The 18617-nt window shown below is 38.6% G+C and overlaps 1 protein-coding gene across 1 annotated transcript in view; it reads left to right on the forward strand.

The window, feature by feature from the left end:
- ssp3 (SCAPER domain-containing protein short spindle 3) overlaps positions 1 to 18617 on the forward strand; it is a 66691-nt gene that overhangs the window by 38831 nt on the left and 9243 nt on the right. Inside the window, exons 7-9 of the mRNA XM_017620580.1 lie at positions 8837 to 8982; positions 9254 to 9346; positions 9801 to 9892. Coding sequence (XP_017476069.1) covers positions 8837 to 8982; positions 9254 to 9346; positions 9801 to 9892 — 331 coding nt within the window. The remainder of the gene's footprint in view (positions 1 to 8836; positions 8983 to 9253; positions 9347 to 9800; positions 9893 to 18617) is intronic.

Below are 18617 nucleotides of genomic sequence, written 5' to 3' on the forward strand. Positions count from 1 at the left end.
TTTATCTTTATCTTTATCTTTATCTTTATCTTTATCTTTATCTTTATCTTTATCTTTATCTTTATCTTTATCTTTATCCCTGTCTTTATCTTTATCTTATTCATCCTCTTTATCTATATCTTTGTCTTCTTGATTATAGATTTGGCATACCTTTCCATGTCATTCACCGAATCTCCTGTTTACTCATCAAATCTTCTCATCATCAATGTTATCTGCATAAATTTTATGTTTTTAGGTTAAACAAATGATTGCGGATTGCATTCCGAAATTTGTGTAAATAATATCATAATTATCAACCAACAACAACTTAACGAAAGTAAGAACAACAATAGCATTGTATTTATTATTATTGTTATTATCCTTTCAATTAGTGATGCTGATTTGTGCACTAAAACTATCAAATCAAACTAAATTCACGCGTGATTTATCATAACAAATGAAACAGTAAATGAATTAAACGAATGACGAGGATGACTCTAAGCGCAATGACAAAACCATCAGCATCAGCATCATCAATTACCACAAAATAAGCAAATACCGTTAAGGGAGAATATACAGAGGGCGGGGGAGCACTTGAGCTGCAGGCTGTGCTCAACCACTTAGCCGTCACTCACCCGCCATCCACCCACTAATTTGCCAGATTCCACGGCTCATTCATTGGCCACCAGAGCAAAATTGATTGTGTTGCTCGATAATTGTAGGTAAATAAGAGCGCTGTCACCATGTGTGTGTGTGTGTGTGCACAATATAGAAAATTGCTGTGTGCAAATATTTTGACGCTCGTAAACATAAATATAGCAACAATCAGCGGCACTGGAGAGTAGTAAAGACCTCGATTCGCCTTTCGCCTTTCGCCTCCCAATGCTGTAAGTGTGGGCAACCACAGCGCTTGAATAGCTTTTATGGATGAGTTATTTTTTGAAGCTTTCAAAGGGGTACGAGAGAGACTAAACCCGCTTTTCTATTTCTAAATACATATCTAATATGAATGATTATCGTAGCATGACAAATCAAGATAATAAATTGTGTGACTTTTGCTGACACTGGCTCACTGGCTCACTGGCTCGCTGACGTCGTGCTCCCCAACTCCTTTGGCTACGCGCTCATCTATGCCATGTACGTTAAACAAAATCCATTTTGACCCTTTTTGACACATAAAAGTGGCATAAAGTGCACGGAAAATAAAAGTGTCCATTACTCAATCCTCAAATTCCTGTCACTCTAGCGGGGTGGGGTGTGTATGAGGAATAAGAGCGCTGTCATTATGGATCGCAAACTGGTGTTCCACGCTGTTGGGATGCCTACTTCCGTTTGCTTTCGCATAACATCCCACCCGATATCGTTATTTTTTCCTTACATGAATGTATTTCTGTTTATTTATTCGCCAACTGCTTTTCTACATTTGTGTGCTTTGAACGTAAAACGTATCCATCATTCGTATTATTGCTCATGCTCTCAAGCTCTCCATCATCAGCGCCAGTGTCAACTACTCAGCAGCGTACGTGTCCATTTGTGTGTTGACAGCTTTGCTGCGCATAAAAGACGCACACACACGCGTACATATTGGTTCACATTCGAACTCGCCTAAATGCCCACAAACAAACCCAACACTCTTATGGCCTTAACCACATCCTTCATAATCCTACTCTCGAGTGTCCAGTGTCCTTCCCGCTAATACATACGTACACATAAATATGTATGTATTTATTTTGGCACCCTTTTGACTGACACATCCTGTTGGCTCGCATACTGCTTTTCGTAGATTTTATGTGGCACTTTGCTTGCCCAAAAAAAAAGCTCAAAGCAAACTCATCAGCGCCACAAAAATATCCTTAATAATTTTCTTAAATCAACACGGCATCCGTCCTTTACAGTGTCCAGTCCGCACAAGGACAAATATGTATCTAACATACATCTACGGGTATGTTAGTATGTGTGCATAAAGTAAAATGACTCTCGAACTTCATCACCAAACAAAGCCTACATTTGCTCAGAAGTGCATCATTGGTCAGTCGAATGCGGATCGGAAGCCTTTAAGCAAACAATAAGCATCCCCAGCATGTTTTTTCTTTTTTTTTTGGAGCGTCCTCTCACCTCTGCCACTCGTTGGTTGTGGAATTTACAATTTCATTTCCTGCTGTAGCTTTTGATCACTTTTCTATTTAGTACTTTTCTTTATGTGTACTTGGAAGTGTTAAGTTGCCCAAATTGGGGCGCTGAGTTTCGTTCAAGAATTTGAAGCGCAATATCAAAACCTGCTGATTGAGTGTCTATCGCAAAACAAGTTTGAATTTCCATGTACCTACTCGGGTAAAATTGCTGATTTTCTTAAGACATTGCTGGTTTAGTAATATTACGAAACTATATCTGACTCTTTCATGTACATAACACGTCCATTTTAAAACAACAACACAAGCAAAATCGTGTCATATAGCTCTTCCCCAAGCAAAATTTGCTCATTCCGTAGGTAGTTATTTAGGTTAATCCAACGTTTTTTATAACTTTAGTTTCGCGTAAAATGTATCCTAGTTGATCGAGTTCCCAACAAAGGGTTTAGTGAACCTACGTAATCGTCTAAGGATGTCATGTATATTTCGTAGTACTTAGTACAGAAATCTAATCTCCCAGCGGCAACTCTTAAATATTTGGCGAGTGGGCTGGCTGAAAATATTCTGGCCAGGATACTTGATTTTTATATTCAAAACTGATTATTTTTTTTAGATTTTGCATACATTTGGTTAAGGAACAAATTATACATATACCAATCGAAATTATTAAAAGCCTATATGTGGAATGTGAAAACGTTGGGTTGTCTATTTGTTCCGGGCCTGCTTACCTATCAGGTTGGCAGGTTTCACTCATCAGTTTAACACATTCTATAGTAAGAAGTCGTCTATCATAGCCCTGTAGCGTTCGCCAGTAACAGTCACTCCTCCCGCGTGAACGCCGCACCACACAGTGGCTTTGAGGGGATGTAATGGCTTTTCGTGGATCACACGTGCCCAGGAACGAAGATTTTGCTTATTGACGTAATCGCTTAAGTGGAAATGCGCCTCCTTGCTCATGGTGATTTTCGACGCAAAATCGTTCTCTTCGTTCTTGAGATTGAGGATGGCTGGACGGTAATTCACACGCAACGGACGTATTAACTGATGCACTTTTTGCTCTTTGTACGGGAACATGTGTAAGTCTTTCACTAGAATTCGCTGTAGGGTCCGTCTGGTGAAAACCAATTGCGTGGCCCGTCGTCTGGTTGATGTTTTTTCGTTCTCAGTGACACCGGGAGCGACTCTTGTAGTATCACTCTGTTCGAGTAGAGCAGCTAATCGCCGATTTGTTTACCCAATTGGCGCAAACCCCGATAGGGTGATTAATTTTGCGCCACCTTGTACAAGTATATATACATATGTAGACGTGGACCCATTTTAACTAGATAGCAAAGCAGTCTGATCTAAGACCAATTTGTGTCACGTTGTTGTTGTTGGAAGAGCACTACTGTCGCTGTCGAACTCAAACAACTACAGATCCAGAAAAGGTGGTGTTTCTACGAGGTTGACCAAAGGGAGGGGGAGGCTGGGAAGGAGGCAGGTGAAACGTTTCGATAAAACCGTGTTGTGGTCTCCACGAGTCGCACATGTGTTGCGTATTCGGGGTTCGTCTGCTACAGTATGCAGATCTTAGTTGCGACAGAGTTACACAGGTCTCTCGTAGCTGCATCTCTTTAATGGAATGGGTGATAAATAAACTTCGATGACAGCCTTCACAGCGCCTGTGTTTGTAAAGGCGCTGATTTATTTTGGGTGAATGTCGTTGAGGGCTTGCCGTTACAACGTCTGTTTAAGTGGTTGTGCGTATGTTGCCAACAACTTTCATCGTTTTTCTTTTCGCGGAGAAATTGCAGCCTGACCACTTTCGTTCAGGTGGTTAAAATGGTCGCCGTTGATTTTGTAGGAGAGACACCAGCAAGATAGGAGAGATTGTAAGAGTCAAATAGTGCTTCGTACGAAAAGACACCATCTTGTGGGCCACCTCTTTTAATTCCTTGAAGTTTGAACTCGAAGCTTCGAAGTTTGATATCGAAAAAGCACCTCTACAACTGTCAAGCTCTAAGGCAATTCGCCATCCACCTTGTCAGTCCCTATAGGAAATAGGATGCCTCAGTGGTTGTAGGTGTTCGTGGCTACGGGCCTGCAAGTGGCACCTCTTTGGCATATGAACTTAGCCATTAACAGTGCATCCAAATATGTGTAACTCTTAGACTAGGATTAGAAGTAGATATGCAATCGCATAACTGCATATGCAGAAGTGTTGAGAAATCCCTATAACCCTCCCATTTTTTGATTTCAGCTAGGTACCATATGTTTGTAGGAATGCATAGTATACTGATATATCTTAGATTTTTGCTCGTTATCCTGCATCTGTGCAAGTACTCATGCACTTGTCCATCATTCGCAAAGTTTACCAACATTTGCTGTCGCTGAAGTGTAGTGCCAACAAAAATAAACAAGTTATCTATCCCCTGGACCAAGAATCGAATGAATTGTTTAGAGTTACACCCAGTTACAATGCAGTGCAGCTGGATAAGGGACGAATTGCACGCAAACACACACACACACACACACGAACAAATGCCTAAGAGCATCTGTGTGTTAGTAGTAGTAGAGTAAACAAAATAAAATTAACATCCTTGTTAGCTGTAAAAACACGTTCGTTAAATATTCTTACCGAATAGAGCAGGAGGATAATGCTGCTTTCCCACCGATGCTAGCTGCATGCCCTTTTATTTATTTTTTTCTGAAGTAGTTGTTGTTGTTGCCGCCTTAGCACGCTGTCATTGACGTGTCGATGTCGTGTTGATGAGTCGCCGTTGTCTCACTGCCCTCGCCTCACCACATGGTTTTTGTTGTTTGTTACTCAGTTTGCTACTCAAGCGCAAACTGGCAATGGCAGCGGCTTTTTCTATTTGTCTACTGTTTTTTTTTCACCCAACACAAAGTTCTCTATTTATCCAAATGTCTGCTGCATCCTTGTGTATCCTTGTTAGCCGTTTTGCTTTAAATGAGCGCTTGTGCGCTTGTGTGAATTGTAACAGTTTGTTTGCGCGATTCGGTTGGATTTTTCCGGTGCTTTCTTTCATTTCATTTCGGTTCGTCATTCTATTTGCTACATATTTTATTCGGCATGACTGTTTTTTTTTTTGCTTCATATTTATACTTGTTTGCCATTTCATTGCTGTTTTTGTCACCCACTCGAGCAGTAAACGGCATTCACACTCACTCGCACACACACACAGAAAAGGGATAACTAACTACCAAGTCGCCTGTGCTTGTTCTCAAGCACGATTACGATGTAGCGTGGCGTGGCAGCGGATGAGGAAGATCGTCGTACGCGTTTGCATTGGTTAAAGGACAAATATTTTAACAAGTGTCAAATACACACGCTACTTAAAAACACGTACGCGTCATTTGGTGTTTAGAGAGTATAAGAGCGCTGTCATGAGGCGGTAGGGGAGTAGGGGAGTTGTGGTTGGTGGCCAAAGTGTTGCCATTATGAACGTTTGCACTTCTCTATTGCGTGGCTGTAATGTGTAGGGCTGTGGGGCTTCAACTTTATTCAAGTTTATTTTTCAACTTTTTTTCGGTCAGAAAATTTTTACAAATAAATATGTTGGCCTGTTGCTGACTGAAGAGCTTTTGGAAGTTGTTGACATTTTTATTCGTTTTAATTTACAAATTTACGGTATATTTTCTCTCACTTGAAGTTGGTTTTCCGTTTTGAAATGTAAAGACTTGGGGCGGTTAGTATACCCTTTTTTGTTTTCATATTTGTCAAATACTCAATTGTCTTAAATAATGTGGTTTCTTCAGATCTCACTCTACATAATCTGATTACAACAGGATAGGAGGACGACCTCAAATCTGCTGAGTAGATCACTCACAAAGCAGTCAGCATATTAGCAACCATAACGGGACACTTATTTCTAGGCAAGCATGCAGCAAGGATATGCCTGAACTATTATAGAACTGCACGCATCTGGCAGCTAGAATGTAGCAAAGAAAGTGTTCAGCATTTCCTTTGTGTGGATTTTTCAGCCTTAGTGACGATCTTTTAGTTCGAGCCCTCGTCGGAGCAACATCCAACGCATTTTTTCTAATAGCGGTATCTATGGCCAACCTGCCAGGTGTAATTTTTCCCAACTAGCTGCAGTTCGGAGGCGGCGTAGAACTCTACCTGTGTGAGAACATCAAATCGGCCATCACAGGCTGACAAGGAGCTTGACCAAATACTTAGCAAAGTATATGAAGCGACGCATATTTATTTATTTTATTATGATTACCTAAGAGAATTTAAAGCAGACTTAAAATCAGAACCTGCAGAGCAACCAGATTATCCAAAAAACTATAGAAATATTCGTACCTCGGCAATGGGACGGTTCACACTTTGGCACTAAAAGTAGGGTTGCCAACATTTTATAAGAACTTTATAGTCCTTTTTCAAAAAAATCTGAAAAAATATAGTAAACTTCAAATATATATAGTACTTTTTTTTAAGAAAAAGTAAAAATGTTTTTTAAGTCTACATCTTTTTTTTCTTATGCATTTCCTCTATAAAAAAAAATATATTTCTTTGAAAGTATCATATGCTATATCGCAATCAATATTTAAATTAATAGATATAAATCAAAAGTTCACTTTTATTAGTGAGGTAGTCGCTTTATTTCTTTCATCTCACCATTTCACTATCTTAATAGAAAAAACTCTTTCTAGGAATTCCGAAGTTGCAGGAATAGAGAGCATAAGCGAAACAATTTTAAGTAAATTTGGTAAATCTTTCTAAGTATTTTTAAAAATGTTGCCATTTTTGATCTGCGGATCCTTTGTTTTAAAGTACATTTCTTGTAGTATTGTTATTTCGGTATAAATGTCATCCACTTTATAACATTCTTTCTTAGAAATTACTGATATATATTTATATTTATAACCAGGGACGTGAACCGGATGAAAAATTTGGTCGGTTCGGTTCAGCGGTTCGAACCCTTGTTGCACTTTTGGATTGTTTCGTCAAAGCGGTTTTTTTGGTCTTTGAACCGGGATTTCGGTTCGGTCCAACGGTTCAAAAAACAAAAAAATAATGCGCAAATTTAAGTGTCAAGTGTCAAGTGCAACAACGCGCAAGGTTAAGGGTCAAGTGAGATGGGCTGCCTTTACATTTGATATTGTCACATGGTAAAAAAAACATGGTACGTTTTACCATGTTTAACAAAAAGAAAAAAGTAGGTACATTTATCTATCGAAAATTGGTTGAAACGAACCTTTAAACCTTTAAAGAAAGTGGTTCGGTTTTCGGTTCGGATCAAACTTTTGTGGAAAATTTCGGTTCGGTTAATGGTTCAGTTAATTAATAGAAAAAAGCGGTTTTCCGGTTCAAAACCGGTTCGGTTCAAAACCGGTTCGGTTCAAAACCGGTTACCGTCCCTGTTTATAATTGAAGAAATATAGTATTTTTGCATACTATATTTTTTTCCTACAGTATATAGTACGCAGACTTAAAAAATAGTATAATACTATATATTATAGTACGGTTGGCAGCCCTAACTAAAAGTAACGTCAATACCACTTCGCATAATTTGTTCGCTTCATTTTGGGGGAGCCTACGACGCATTAGAACAATTTTCGATTTTGGAAGTAAAAATAATGAGTTTGATTCTATTTTTCAGGTTACTGCAGAATCCATTCCAGGTTTAATGTTCGCGAAATTGTATCCCTGAATACGAATAACATTTTACGAACATATTTATGTACTTTAAATATATTCATACCTACGTTCATAACAGAGTGATTGGCCCGGGTTTTCTAAATCGGTTTCCACCAGTTCTTTTTTTGATATCTATAGGCGTTTTTTTTCGAAATCTTGGTTTTATCGGATATCGAATAAACCGAATTTTTTAATCGAAAAACCGTTTTTTTTACATACAAGGCTTTTTCCAATTTAAAGGAAACCTCTAAATAGTTCTAAAATTATATCCTAGGTTATTTGGGGATGAACAGGATATCATATTCCAATAAACGACTGTTTGGAGCTTAAGCGTTGTCTACGTGTTTGGTCGAGCTTCTCCTCCAATTCTTGTTCTGCTTCTAGATGTTGACACAAATGGAGAGATGTACAGTTTTAGTCCACCTCCGAAGAAGCTTTTTATGGCAAAAGTACACTCGAAGGTTTGCCATTGTCTGCGAAAGGACGAAAGCTATTCAAAAACACATTTTTTTTGATGTTGCTGGGATCAGAAATTGAACCACACTGTGTAAATCGTGAAGATGATAATTGATGAACTGATGAACCGCGTACTTGCTATTCCCCTAAACAGAACATAAGCCCAGTGAAAAAGTCATGGCGCCCTGAGGAATAATGCGCTACACAGATTGCAATTCTTATCTTCATAAGGATCTTTTATTTCCATTAATTCGCGCTTTTTCGCATTTCAAATGCAAATGAGTTTTCTGAAGAAATAGAGCAAAACTACAAAGACATACATTTCTGAGTATGTGCAGGTGCTGCCTGTGTATCTATAAAAAGGCAATGCACATTACTGGCGTCTGCCAGGGTTAAATTCAAAATTCTAATGCGCATTTGTATGTTAGTTAATCGGCATTAACTTTGCGCTGTGTCAAGCGCTTAATACTTTTTTAAAATTATCCGATCCCAATGAGGGGCGTGCTGGACTTAACATTCCGACCCTTTTTTTTTTGTCTTGAAATCCCTCTTAAGGTCTTGCGCATTTAAACGAATAAATTTTTTCATTGCATACGTACTAAATTTCTTCATCTTCTCTTTTCAGCTATGCCGTTATAATTGGTCTCATCGAAATCCTTTCGCGACGTTGCATGAAAATACGCGAATCCATTGAGAATCATCAAAGTGTGGTGCTCTCGTTGCTGGCCACGCTTGGCTTCCTCACACGTTTCATTGATGTCTGTCCGGCAGGTAAGCAACAAAAAACGATGGCCTAACTAATCGCATACAAAGTCTTTAACCAGTCTTTAACACCAGTAGCTGAAACGTGGTTTTGGCCACTCGGCAATGAACAATAACTAACTGCCTTTTATTGTAGTTGTAAACGTGATGCAACTGCTGTGCGAGTCTTTTAAGTCGGCTATTTTGTTAGCCGTTTGTTAACATCTTCTGGCTAATTTGTTGTACCAATTTAGTTCGTTTGAATAACATTTGTTTTCTTTCTCCTTCTATGCTTTCGCAGGACCCACAGACGCGACGCGCTTCCTGGGCGCGGCCAAATCCACGGAACTCTTTGGATCAGTATCGATGCTGTACGCGTGCGTTGTGCCAATCGGTGAGTAGCCGCTGGCGGAGGAAACTAGAACTGAAGAATTGAAAGAATTTAAAGAAAAACAAAAAAATAGAAAATTAATTGCTATTTTAGGATAGTGGCAAATGCAGTTACTTTTTTATGTTTTTTTTTTGTTTTGTTTTTTCTCATTTGGCTGTGATTCATTACTCGGCAATACATTCTGCTCTCCTTCGCCTTTCGCACATTCGTAAAACGTCTAAGTACATTCTAATCGAGTGCAAAGTGCATTTTTACGCTTGATTGGCCTTTTGTCGATTCTACGCTAGCTGACGTGAGATGTGAGCAAAGGCGGAAATTAGTCATTTTACCCTTTTATGTTTTTATTAGCTCCATATCCGGACAGTTCAAATGTGGATTTGAGATGAAGTTTTTTTTTTTTTTGTATTTTCAATCGAGTTGCTTGGATGACTGTAATTTTTGTTTGTTCTCTTCGCAGGTGAATGCATCCCACCGCGCACTGTGTCATTGGCGGCAGCAACCTTCAATCTGTTGGTCTCCATGGCGGTGCTGGATTTGGCGACGTTTCAGGTAAGCAAAGATTTAACGCAGAATACTTTAATCTAAAATTAAAAATAAGAGAATGTGTGAATTGGATAAATATTTATGCTTATTAAATTGTTATTTGTACATTGAATCCATATTGTGTTAATCGATCCTGGCGTATTTAGGCAGGTTGGTCTAGTGGTAAAGCGTGGTCCGGCGTATTTTTTTCCACGTCCTGCGTTGAATTTCGTGATATGTCTTCTTCTTTGGAACAACTTACCCTACAACAGGACCTGGCCATAACTTGGTATATTTTCAATCTGTCTCCGAAATCCTTTGGCTTCGTTCTGTAGTAGTTGTAACAGGCTAAGAATTTTCCAAACAGTTTCGGGGAATATTGTGAACAGACCAAGGCAGTAACAAATTTGGACCATCCATAATTCCTTAGTATGCCCGACTTTTGTCTGAACGTTTGGTAGGATCTTTTCTCCGATAGTTGCGTTGTTTGTGGATATATCCCCACGTGTTGGAGTATTCACGGTGGCTTTCATACCGAAGGTCGACAAAAGCTCTTTTCGATTTTTCTTAAAGCTCTGGATGGGCCGATTCATCTGCTCATTAGAAACAGGGCTGATACATATTGCCAAGCGCTATACATAACCGCCTTCATACGCTTGTGAGGTCGATAGCGAAGGGATTCATACCCAAAACTTCACTGGGTGCCTTTCTCGACATCAAGGAACTGTGAATCATGTCCTTATAATGTTCCTTCTGAGGACACTCGCCACTCGTATTTGGATTCATAGAACTGTCGCGGCATAATGACGCAGTGCTACCAACCAGCTACCCTTTTTGAAGATGGTGAAAATGGCCTTGATAGGCTACCGGGCGATTCTCTGTGTGGATGGCAGTAATACAAATTTCGATAACGTTTATGATCTGATTCAAGAGCGCTGGAACCTGATTATTAAGTGGTCTAATCGTATGCGAACAGTGGACTTGCTGTAAATCCTAGTAAAACGGAACTCAACTTATTTACTAAGAAGTGTTAGATACCTCCGGCGAACCTTGTATCTAAGGACCCCTCACTGCCTAGGCCTTAATCTGGCGCTCGTCGACATAGTCGGAAAAGGACGCTGCCGCAAGGGTTGCAGTCAGACTAGCACCATTTCTAGTCTCCTCGTTGGGCAAATCTGGAGCCTTGGCTCACGGCAATGAAAAAGGGAGCTTCGGTGGGGCCACTCCGACTCATTCGATTCCATCAATATCCCATTTAGGCTTGAAGATTACTATAGTGTTTTCCATTAAGGATTCAGACAATTGGCTACTGATTTGTGCGAAGTCAAGGAAGCAAATATTTACTCGAATTGAGGGGATCAGTGTCCTTGTCCCGTCCAAGGCTAGTCAGGCGAATACCTGAACTCTATTACAGTACTGATGCAGGATTCTACGTGGCTGACGAAGAGCAACCTCAAGCTGCACAGTGGTACAAACGAGAAATATTAAAAATAAAATGTTAACAAGCCACAATAACATTGACAAATACGAGAAATTTACTATTCAAAAAGGTTTACAGTCTACAACTCCATTTTTTCTTAAAAAGGATAATTAAATTCTACGGAGGCTTAGGGAACTAATTTTAAAATTTTTATTTGTTTATCTAAAACTTTTTTAGTGCGAATTTCAGAGAAAGTTACAATTTTGAAGAAAATGGTTTCTCTTGGTCCTGTTAAAGTATGTTACATAGTAAAAACTAGTTTACAACATATATGCGGTTCCTTAACACCGAAAAAACTTGCAAAAAAAAATCTGGAATTCTGTCAAAAACTTTTTAAAAAAATATTTTTTTTTTTTTTTTGGAATTATAGCTAGGCTGTATTAAATTTTAGTGCTGATATTAAAAAGTAACGCGTTTCTTAACCACTTGAAACATGCAGTTTATTACACCAATGGGCTATGAAACTGCATACCTAAACTTTTTCTAAATTTTAAATTTTTGTAAATTTTTTTTTATAACATATGAAATTTTTCTTTCAAAATTTTTTAATTTTCGCGGAACTCTATAATTGTTTTCAAATAGTTTTTATTATTTATTAACAGGAACAGAAAAATCGATTTTCTTCAAAATCCAAATCCGTCAAGAACATAAGACCTTTTTGAGTAGTAAATCTCGCGTTTTGCACCACCGTGCGGGGGTACTTCTATTTGGACTGTATTTGGATTACTCTTGGATAGATGTGCCACGCATCAGCTTCAGGCGAGTGCAAGTTTTTCTGCCCTAATTTTCTGGACCAATTCAGTCAAGAATCACGTTAAGCTCACGAAGCCGCAGCATTCAATTCCGTTTGGGGTATGAGCAGGACATTGTCCGGATGGATTTCGAACGGCGAGACAAAATACGACACCAGATCCTCACAGTCGCAGCTGCTTGGAGGACGACGAAGCTCTTCCAAACTGCGCTCTAAACGCCTGGTCTTTATAAGCTCTGCGGAAAAATAGTTTAACTGAAGGCAACAATACGCCCCATCGCCTTCTAGCCAAGTATTGCTGGCTTAACTTTGAAAACTTAAATCAATGCCCATTTTCTGTGCCACTCCAGTTCGTTCCCCCTCCTCCAGAAACAAATCAAGCGTAGGCAAATGAACAAATCAGCCAACCAATCGGCCAACCAACGTATTGACAAAGTCACAAACGAACAAACAAACAAACAATCAAACCAACGAGTGATTGCAGAAAAAAATTGTTCAAAAGCATTCATTCGCTTCTTTACTTTGCACTCGGAAAGTTTTTCAAACGTAAAATCGCTACAAAATTAAAATAACGAAGAATGGAAGAGGAGGAATGGATGGATGCAAAAAGACAAACAAAATTAAAATAAAACACATATGAAAGGCATGAAAGTGAATATAAAGTTAAGAGTAAATCGAAAAGCGTTCAAAGTTACAGTACACACACACACACACACTCCCACAGAACGCTGGTTGGCGGCAGGCTATATTGGAAAGTCAATAGCCGCAGCAGCGCCGTCCGCGTCTATCGGGGCAACAACTCAAACGAATTGAATTTAGTAAAAACTTTCGAGGGCCGCTGTGGGTCTGTAGCGTCAAGTATTGAGCTCTACAAGTCCTTTGCTTTGTTTCGATCAACATTGGCGACGGCGACGACCAACTGAATGAACTGAAGTTGTAATTTCCGGAAAATGCAAAACTTTACCAAACACATTTGGTTAGAAACAAATAAAGAAATAACGATAACTTTCAATACTTGGTGAATGTTAAGCAAAAACAGCAATAAGTGAAGGACGAAAGCGAGAACAAGCAATTGAACTGTCATTGGAGCGTGTCGTGGGACTACACTATACACTACGTTCTTTGTTTTTGACTTGGAAAGTGATTTAAATTTGTTGAAGGACTTTAGAAAAGTGGAGGCGTTTTGGTGGCAAGTTTAAATTGAATGTTTTTGAAGTTTGCTAACTTGCAGTACTGAGTCAGTTTTAAAGAAAACTTTGCCTACACACAAATAAGTTGCTTAGAATTTATTCCTCCACTTATGAGCTTTTGATATATATATTTTTTTTTTGTCAACATTTTCCACCTTCTAAGTATTTCATTTGACGGCATACATTTCGCGAGCTGATTTACATTTTACTGCCAACATTTCGTATCGTTCGCGGCTGTATTAATAATTCATTCTATGTGGCAATAGTTGTGTTCCACTTCAAGCCGCCGCATCACGGCATCACAAGCGTCACTTTTGCTAACCGAAATTTGTAGATTAGACGAGCTACTTAAGTTGAATTGAAAAGCTAAACTTAACCAATGACACCGATGCTGCGCCAAATACAACAACACCGACTGACTGACTTTCTGATGGCTGCACAGGCGCATGTACAACAAAGTACGATGTTTGCAAATCCTTCGCTGCTGCTCTTCTTTGCCAGCAAATCAGTCGAACTTCATCGAATGTCAACGTCAAATAGTAGCACACTTGTTCGCGGCATTTCTAAGTAACTTGTCAAAATATTTACCTTTGTAAACGAGCAATCCTTCTCGAGCCCAATCCTTACCCCCCCCACACCCTGCTCACTTCCGCATTCGCAAAAGTTGTCAAGCAAAAGTTTATCTTTATTTTAACTGAATGACAGTTGTTGCTGTTTTGTTGTTGTTGCTGCTATCGTACACATAACATTATTCGCCTTGTTGCCATTTCGCGCGATTGACACTTGAAAATGCAAATTCGTACAAGTGACATATTTAAATCGTAAATTTTTAATTTTGCTTTTTCGCGTTCTCAGCTGCGCACATTTGCCATTCAAAGAGAAATATGCAAATGAACCGAATCTGTGTGTGTTGGCTTGAAGGTGAGTTTGAGATGTTCTAAGTAAGAGAAGACAGGGGCCTGCTGAGGAGTTTTGAAGGGATTTTAAGGAAACCTGAAGGACTTGGTAAAGTTTTAAAATTTGTGTTGATTAATTAATTGATTTAATTCATTAGCTTTAACGTCGATCATGGTTCTAGTTATCCTGAATTAAGTAATGAATTCTGTCTACGAAAGACACGTTTCAGATTCCTATTGTAATCAGGGCTGCAAACCGGTTTTGAACGGAACCGCTTTTTGAACCCACACTGCGCTTTTTTCGGGCTTCGAACCGAACCGTCTTTAAGTTGGAAGGCCAAAACCGAACCGTAAACCACTCAAAAAAATAGTTCCATTCGGTTCAAAATGGAAATACATTAAATAATTTTTCATGTTCTGTAACTCTTATGGTAAAACTGCTAATATTTTATTGCTTGATGGCAACTCCGTGAATTGGCCTACAAGGTTGAGAACCTATCGAAAATGAGGGCTTCAACCCTAAGTCAGGATTTTCAGTGTCAATTCCAAATTCTGAGTATGCAGATATTGTCTATGATTTATGTAAGATTGGACTAACGGACAAAACTTACGAGAAAACTATAACGCAGGAGGAAGGACATCGAAAAGAAAACTAGAAAAACGGACAAGAAAATGATAGTAAGATTCATAAAATAAAGTAAAAATATATTCAAAACTGAAACGCGACTTTAGTCAGTCATTTATATAATTTATTACAAACATTGGTACCTCCTGACTTCACTTCTTCAGGTGTGGATACCAGTTCAATATTAAAAGATAAATATTATATGTACATTAGGGTGCATCACACCCTGAAAAAAAAATTAGTACTGTTTTTCTATCGGAATTTCAAAATGTATTATATTTTAAGACTTCCCTCATAATATATAGAAAAAATATTAGCGTTTTTGTGAGCTGGCCCGATTTGCAAATACCTCTGAAATTCGAGTCTCTTTATAAATAAAACTAGTTTTTAAAATTTTTTTTTCCAGAAAATCCCTTCAATTGATAAAGAAGTGTAAGGTTAAAAGGTCTGCATAAGAATGTTTAAAAGTTTCAAGGCAAAGGAGCAATCAAGAGATTCTCGGGATCCGATTGGAGAAAGTTTGATTCACAGTTTGAAATTCTCTGTTGTTCATCTTTTAAACCAATAACGGTAGTTAGGGTTTGAGACCACCTGGCTGTAAGATGGTGGTTAAAAATCGAAATCAAGTGAAGGCTAACTTCCGCTTGTTTCCTTGTTTATTGCAGCAGGTGTTTGGAGTCAAGCCGAACGGTCTCCGTTGGAGTCATCTCTGCCAATTTTGATCGACTTTCAGTGGTTGAGAGCGTCTATACATCGAGAATCCGAGTGTAGACCGCGCAGCCACAGCCAAACAGTTGCGGGAGCTAGCTGAAAGAAAACCGTTTGACTCCCATTGGGAGATTGAAAGCAACTTTAAAGTCTGCCATCCCAATAAAATACTTAATTGGATGGAATTTCAGAAGGTATTTTCGACGTCTTCCTAATACTTTCCGAGATGACGGATAGTTTTAAGGATAAGGCCAGAAAATGGTTGCCTTCAAGCTCCTTTGAGGTGCCTCGTAGATCTGAAATTCTCAACTAGCTATTGAAATAATTTATGGACTTTACCTTTGCCTTCAAAGTATCACTAGGCCCTTATCAATTAGGAACTTCATTGTATGTACAGTACAAGCAGACTAGACTCGTCTTTTCCTCAGGCTCGTTAATACAAATATAGCCTAGTAAAATAATTGGATTTGCGCTCATCCTTAACATTCTCAACCTGTCTCTCGATGTCGACCCGCCTAGTTTTGATCTCCATTCCTCTGTTTGACCACACTCCGCCTGCCAACTCGCTTTGCACCTTCCCAACTGCCGCGCTCACCTCTTTCCAATCTCATCAAAAGTCAATATTTACCGGCATTGTGTATTTGCTTGTTATGCCAAATGTTTGTTTGCGTATCTTTTTGACGAATGCGTCGCTGCATTTGCCAATCTGGTGGCCAATGTGCAAACTAATTTAGATGGTACACAATGAGGTCGTACAAAGAGCCGTGGATGGTCGGTCGGCCGCTTAGACCGTCAAGCAGTTCAGACATTGCATCAGTCGGTAGTAGAACAGAGTATGGAAAGTACTTCAGACCACTTTTTCAACTACCGGAGCGCGAAAATCAATTTCGTTTGTGGGCTGAGTGTTCGAAGTTCAGATAAAAATATGTAGACATTTACGTTTGTTTGTAAATGTTTGCTAGAATTTCTGAAGCAGCTGGTTTTAGTTTTTGAAATACTTTACGTTTTGAATTCTCCATAATTTGATTATTTTTTAGGAGCCAGTTTCATAGGTCCAATTTTTGAGGTAACTTTCGACTACTTCTTAGTATAAAGATTTTGGCTTCCAAAGCCTCTCACGTACTTAGTACATACATGCATGCATGCATATATACGTACATACATACATATGTACACAATAGGGTATTCAGACTATCCTCGTTAATGTATTAATTGGTTATCTGGTAACTCGGTAACACTTTCGACTTTGAACGCACCTTATTCTTTTTTGGTTAAAATTACTTTCGAATCAGCTGACGTGAATTTCTTTTTTTAAACATTTATTAATTCCACGGGAGAAAATTCCAGCAAATAAGTGACAGAAAGGAATCAGCTGATATTTTAACGCGTGTGTTACCACATTATCAGACTTGCCACCTCGTTAAGTTGGTAATGATTTATTCGGTAATTTACAAAAACAAAACAATGGTGGGAGTTACCGAATACCGAATTAAGACCTTAACGAATATAGTCTGAATACCCTTAATATATTTCGTTCACATTTTAATAGTGACTTGATTTTGAAGTTGGTATATATTGAGTAAATAATTGCAGCATCTCTCAAAAATTTCATTTGATTGTGTAAATATTTAATATTTGTGGCAGAAAATGAACTGAATTCCTCTTTATACTACATAGTACACAAAAACCATGTACATACAAGCCACACACACAGAAATTAAGTTTGAAGCCAACACGAAAGCGATAGATGTACGAGTAGATACATACATACATACATATTTATATGCGCATACAGAAGTTGAACTGGGTTGAATTTACTTTGTTTAGCTCATGATTAAAACCTAATAAAGTTATTTGCAGAAGTACTATAACAACAAAAACCAACAACAACGACAACAGGAGAAAAACAACAATCCGAACAATGAGCTTATGTACACAAATCAACACACATGCGCATACTGTAATAAGCCCTGTAGGGAAATTCGACGATTTTGAACTCTTAACCTTGCAATACTTTCGAGAATCCCTTTGATGGGATTTTAGGAAGAAAGTACCAAATTTTTCCAACTCTGATCTTATCGTTTNCAACAGGAGAAAAACAACAATCCGAACAATGAGCTTATGTACACAAATCAACACACATGCGCATACTGTAATAAGCCCTGTAGGGAAATTCGACGATTTTGAACTCTTAACCTTGCAATACTTTCGAGAATCCCTTTGATGGGATTTTAGGAAGAAAGTACCAAATTTTTCCAACTCTGATCTTATCGTTTCTCAAGTAGCTTTTAAATTTTTAGGAACAAAATTTTTGTTTAAAGGCCAGATAAATTTTAAAAGCTAGTTAAGAAAACAACCGTTAGTGTACTTATTGCAAGTGGTTCAAAGAGCAGCGTTGGTACTCGCGACAAAGAAACAGACCTTAGACCAATAAGCCATACTATTTTTTTACCTGAAAATCTTCTAGGATGCTAGTACTACATATAAAATCATCATTAATGGGTTCGGACTGCCAAGCATGCGTGCATTAAAGGTCGTCAACTGAGACTACGTTTCATAAGCCTATATAAAATCGGTGTCATTACCAACAGTTCATTTTTAATGCCTTCGTGGTTAAATCAAAAGCCTGTTTGTCGCGTAAACCAGTTAAAATTTTGACTTTTTTAAAAGAGCTTCAAATTTTCCTAGAGGGTAGATGCGTAAAATGAAAGCTAACTAGAAAGCGCTGAATTATCTCCGCCTGCTAAGCAAATACCAGCAAACCAAAGCGTAGAACCAACAAAAATACAAATATCAATCTCAACGCATCCCAATTTATATGCTCCAGGGGTGGCTATACATACATATATACTCTATGGGAGGGTGTTTTGTGAGTGCATCAGCAAGCTTTCTGCTTTTTGTTTGGCATTTAAAATTTGGTTAGGCCGCCGCGCGAATGAATGCGCACTTATCTATTTGTGGTAATTTAAAACAAATACCAAAGTTTGTTTAATAAAATTGCCAGCGCAAGCATTCCAAAGTTGACGAAGCGGCAGCCAGCCGCGGGACAAAAGAGAGAATTGCCGATGTATTTAAACATTTAATTGGCAAAAATAACCAGAC

Source organism: Rhagoletis zephyria, unplaced genomic scaffold (genome assembly GCF_001687245.7).
Source record: "Rhagoletis zephyria isolate East Lansing unplaced genomic scaffold, Rhagoletis_zephyria_1.1 Rzeph_scaffold_02199, whole genome shotgun sequence".
Classification (NCBI taxonomy): domain Eukaryota; kingdom Metazoa; phylum Arthropoda; class Insecta; order Diptera; family Tephritidae; genus Rhagoletis; species Rhagoletis zephyria.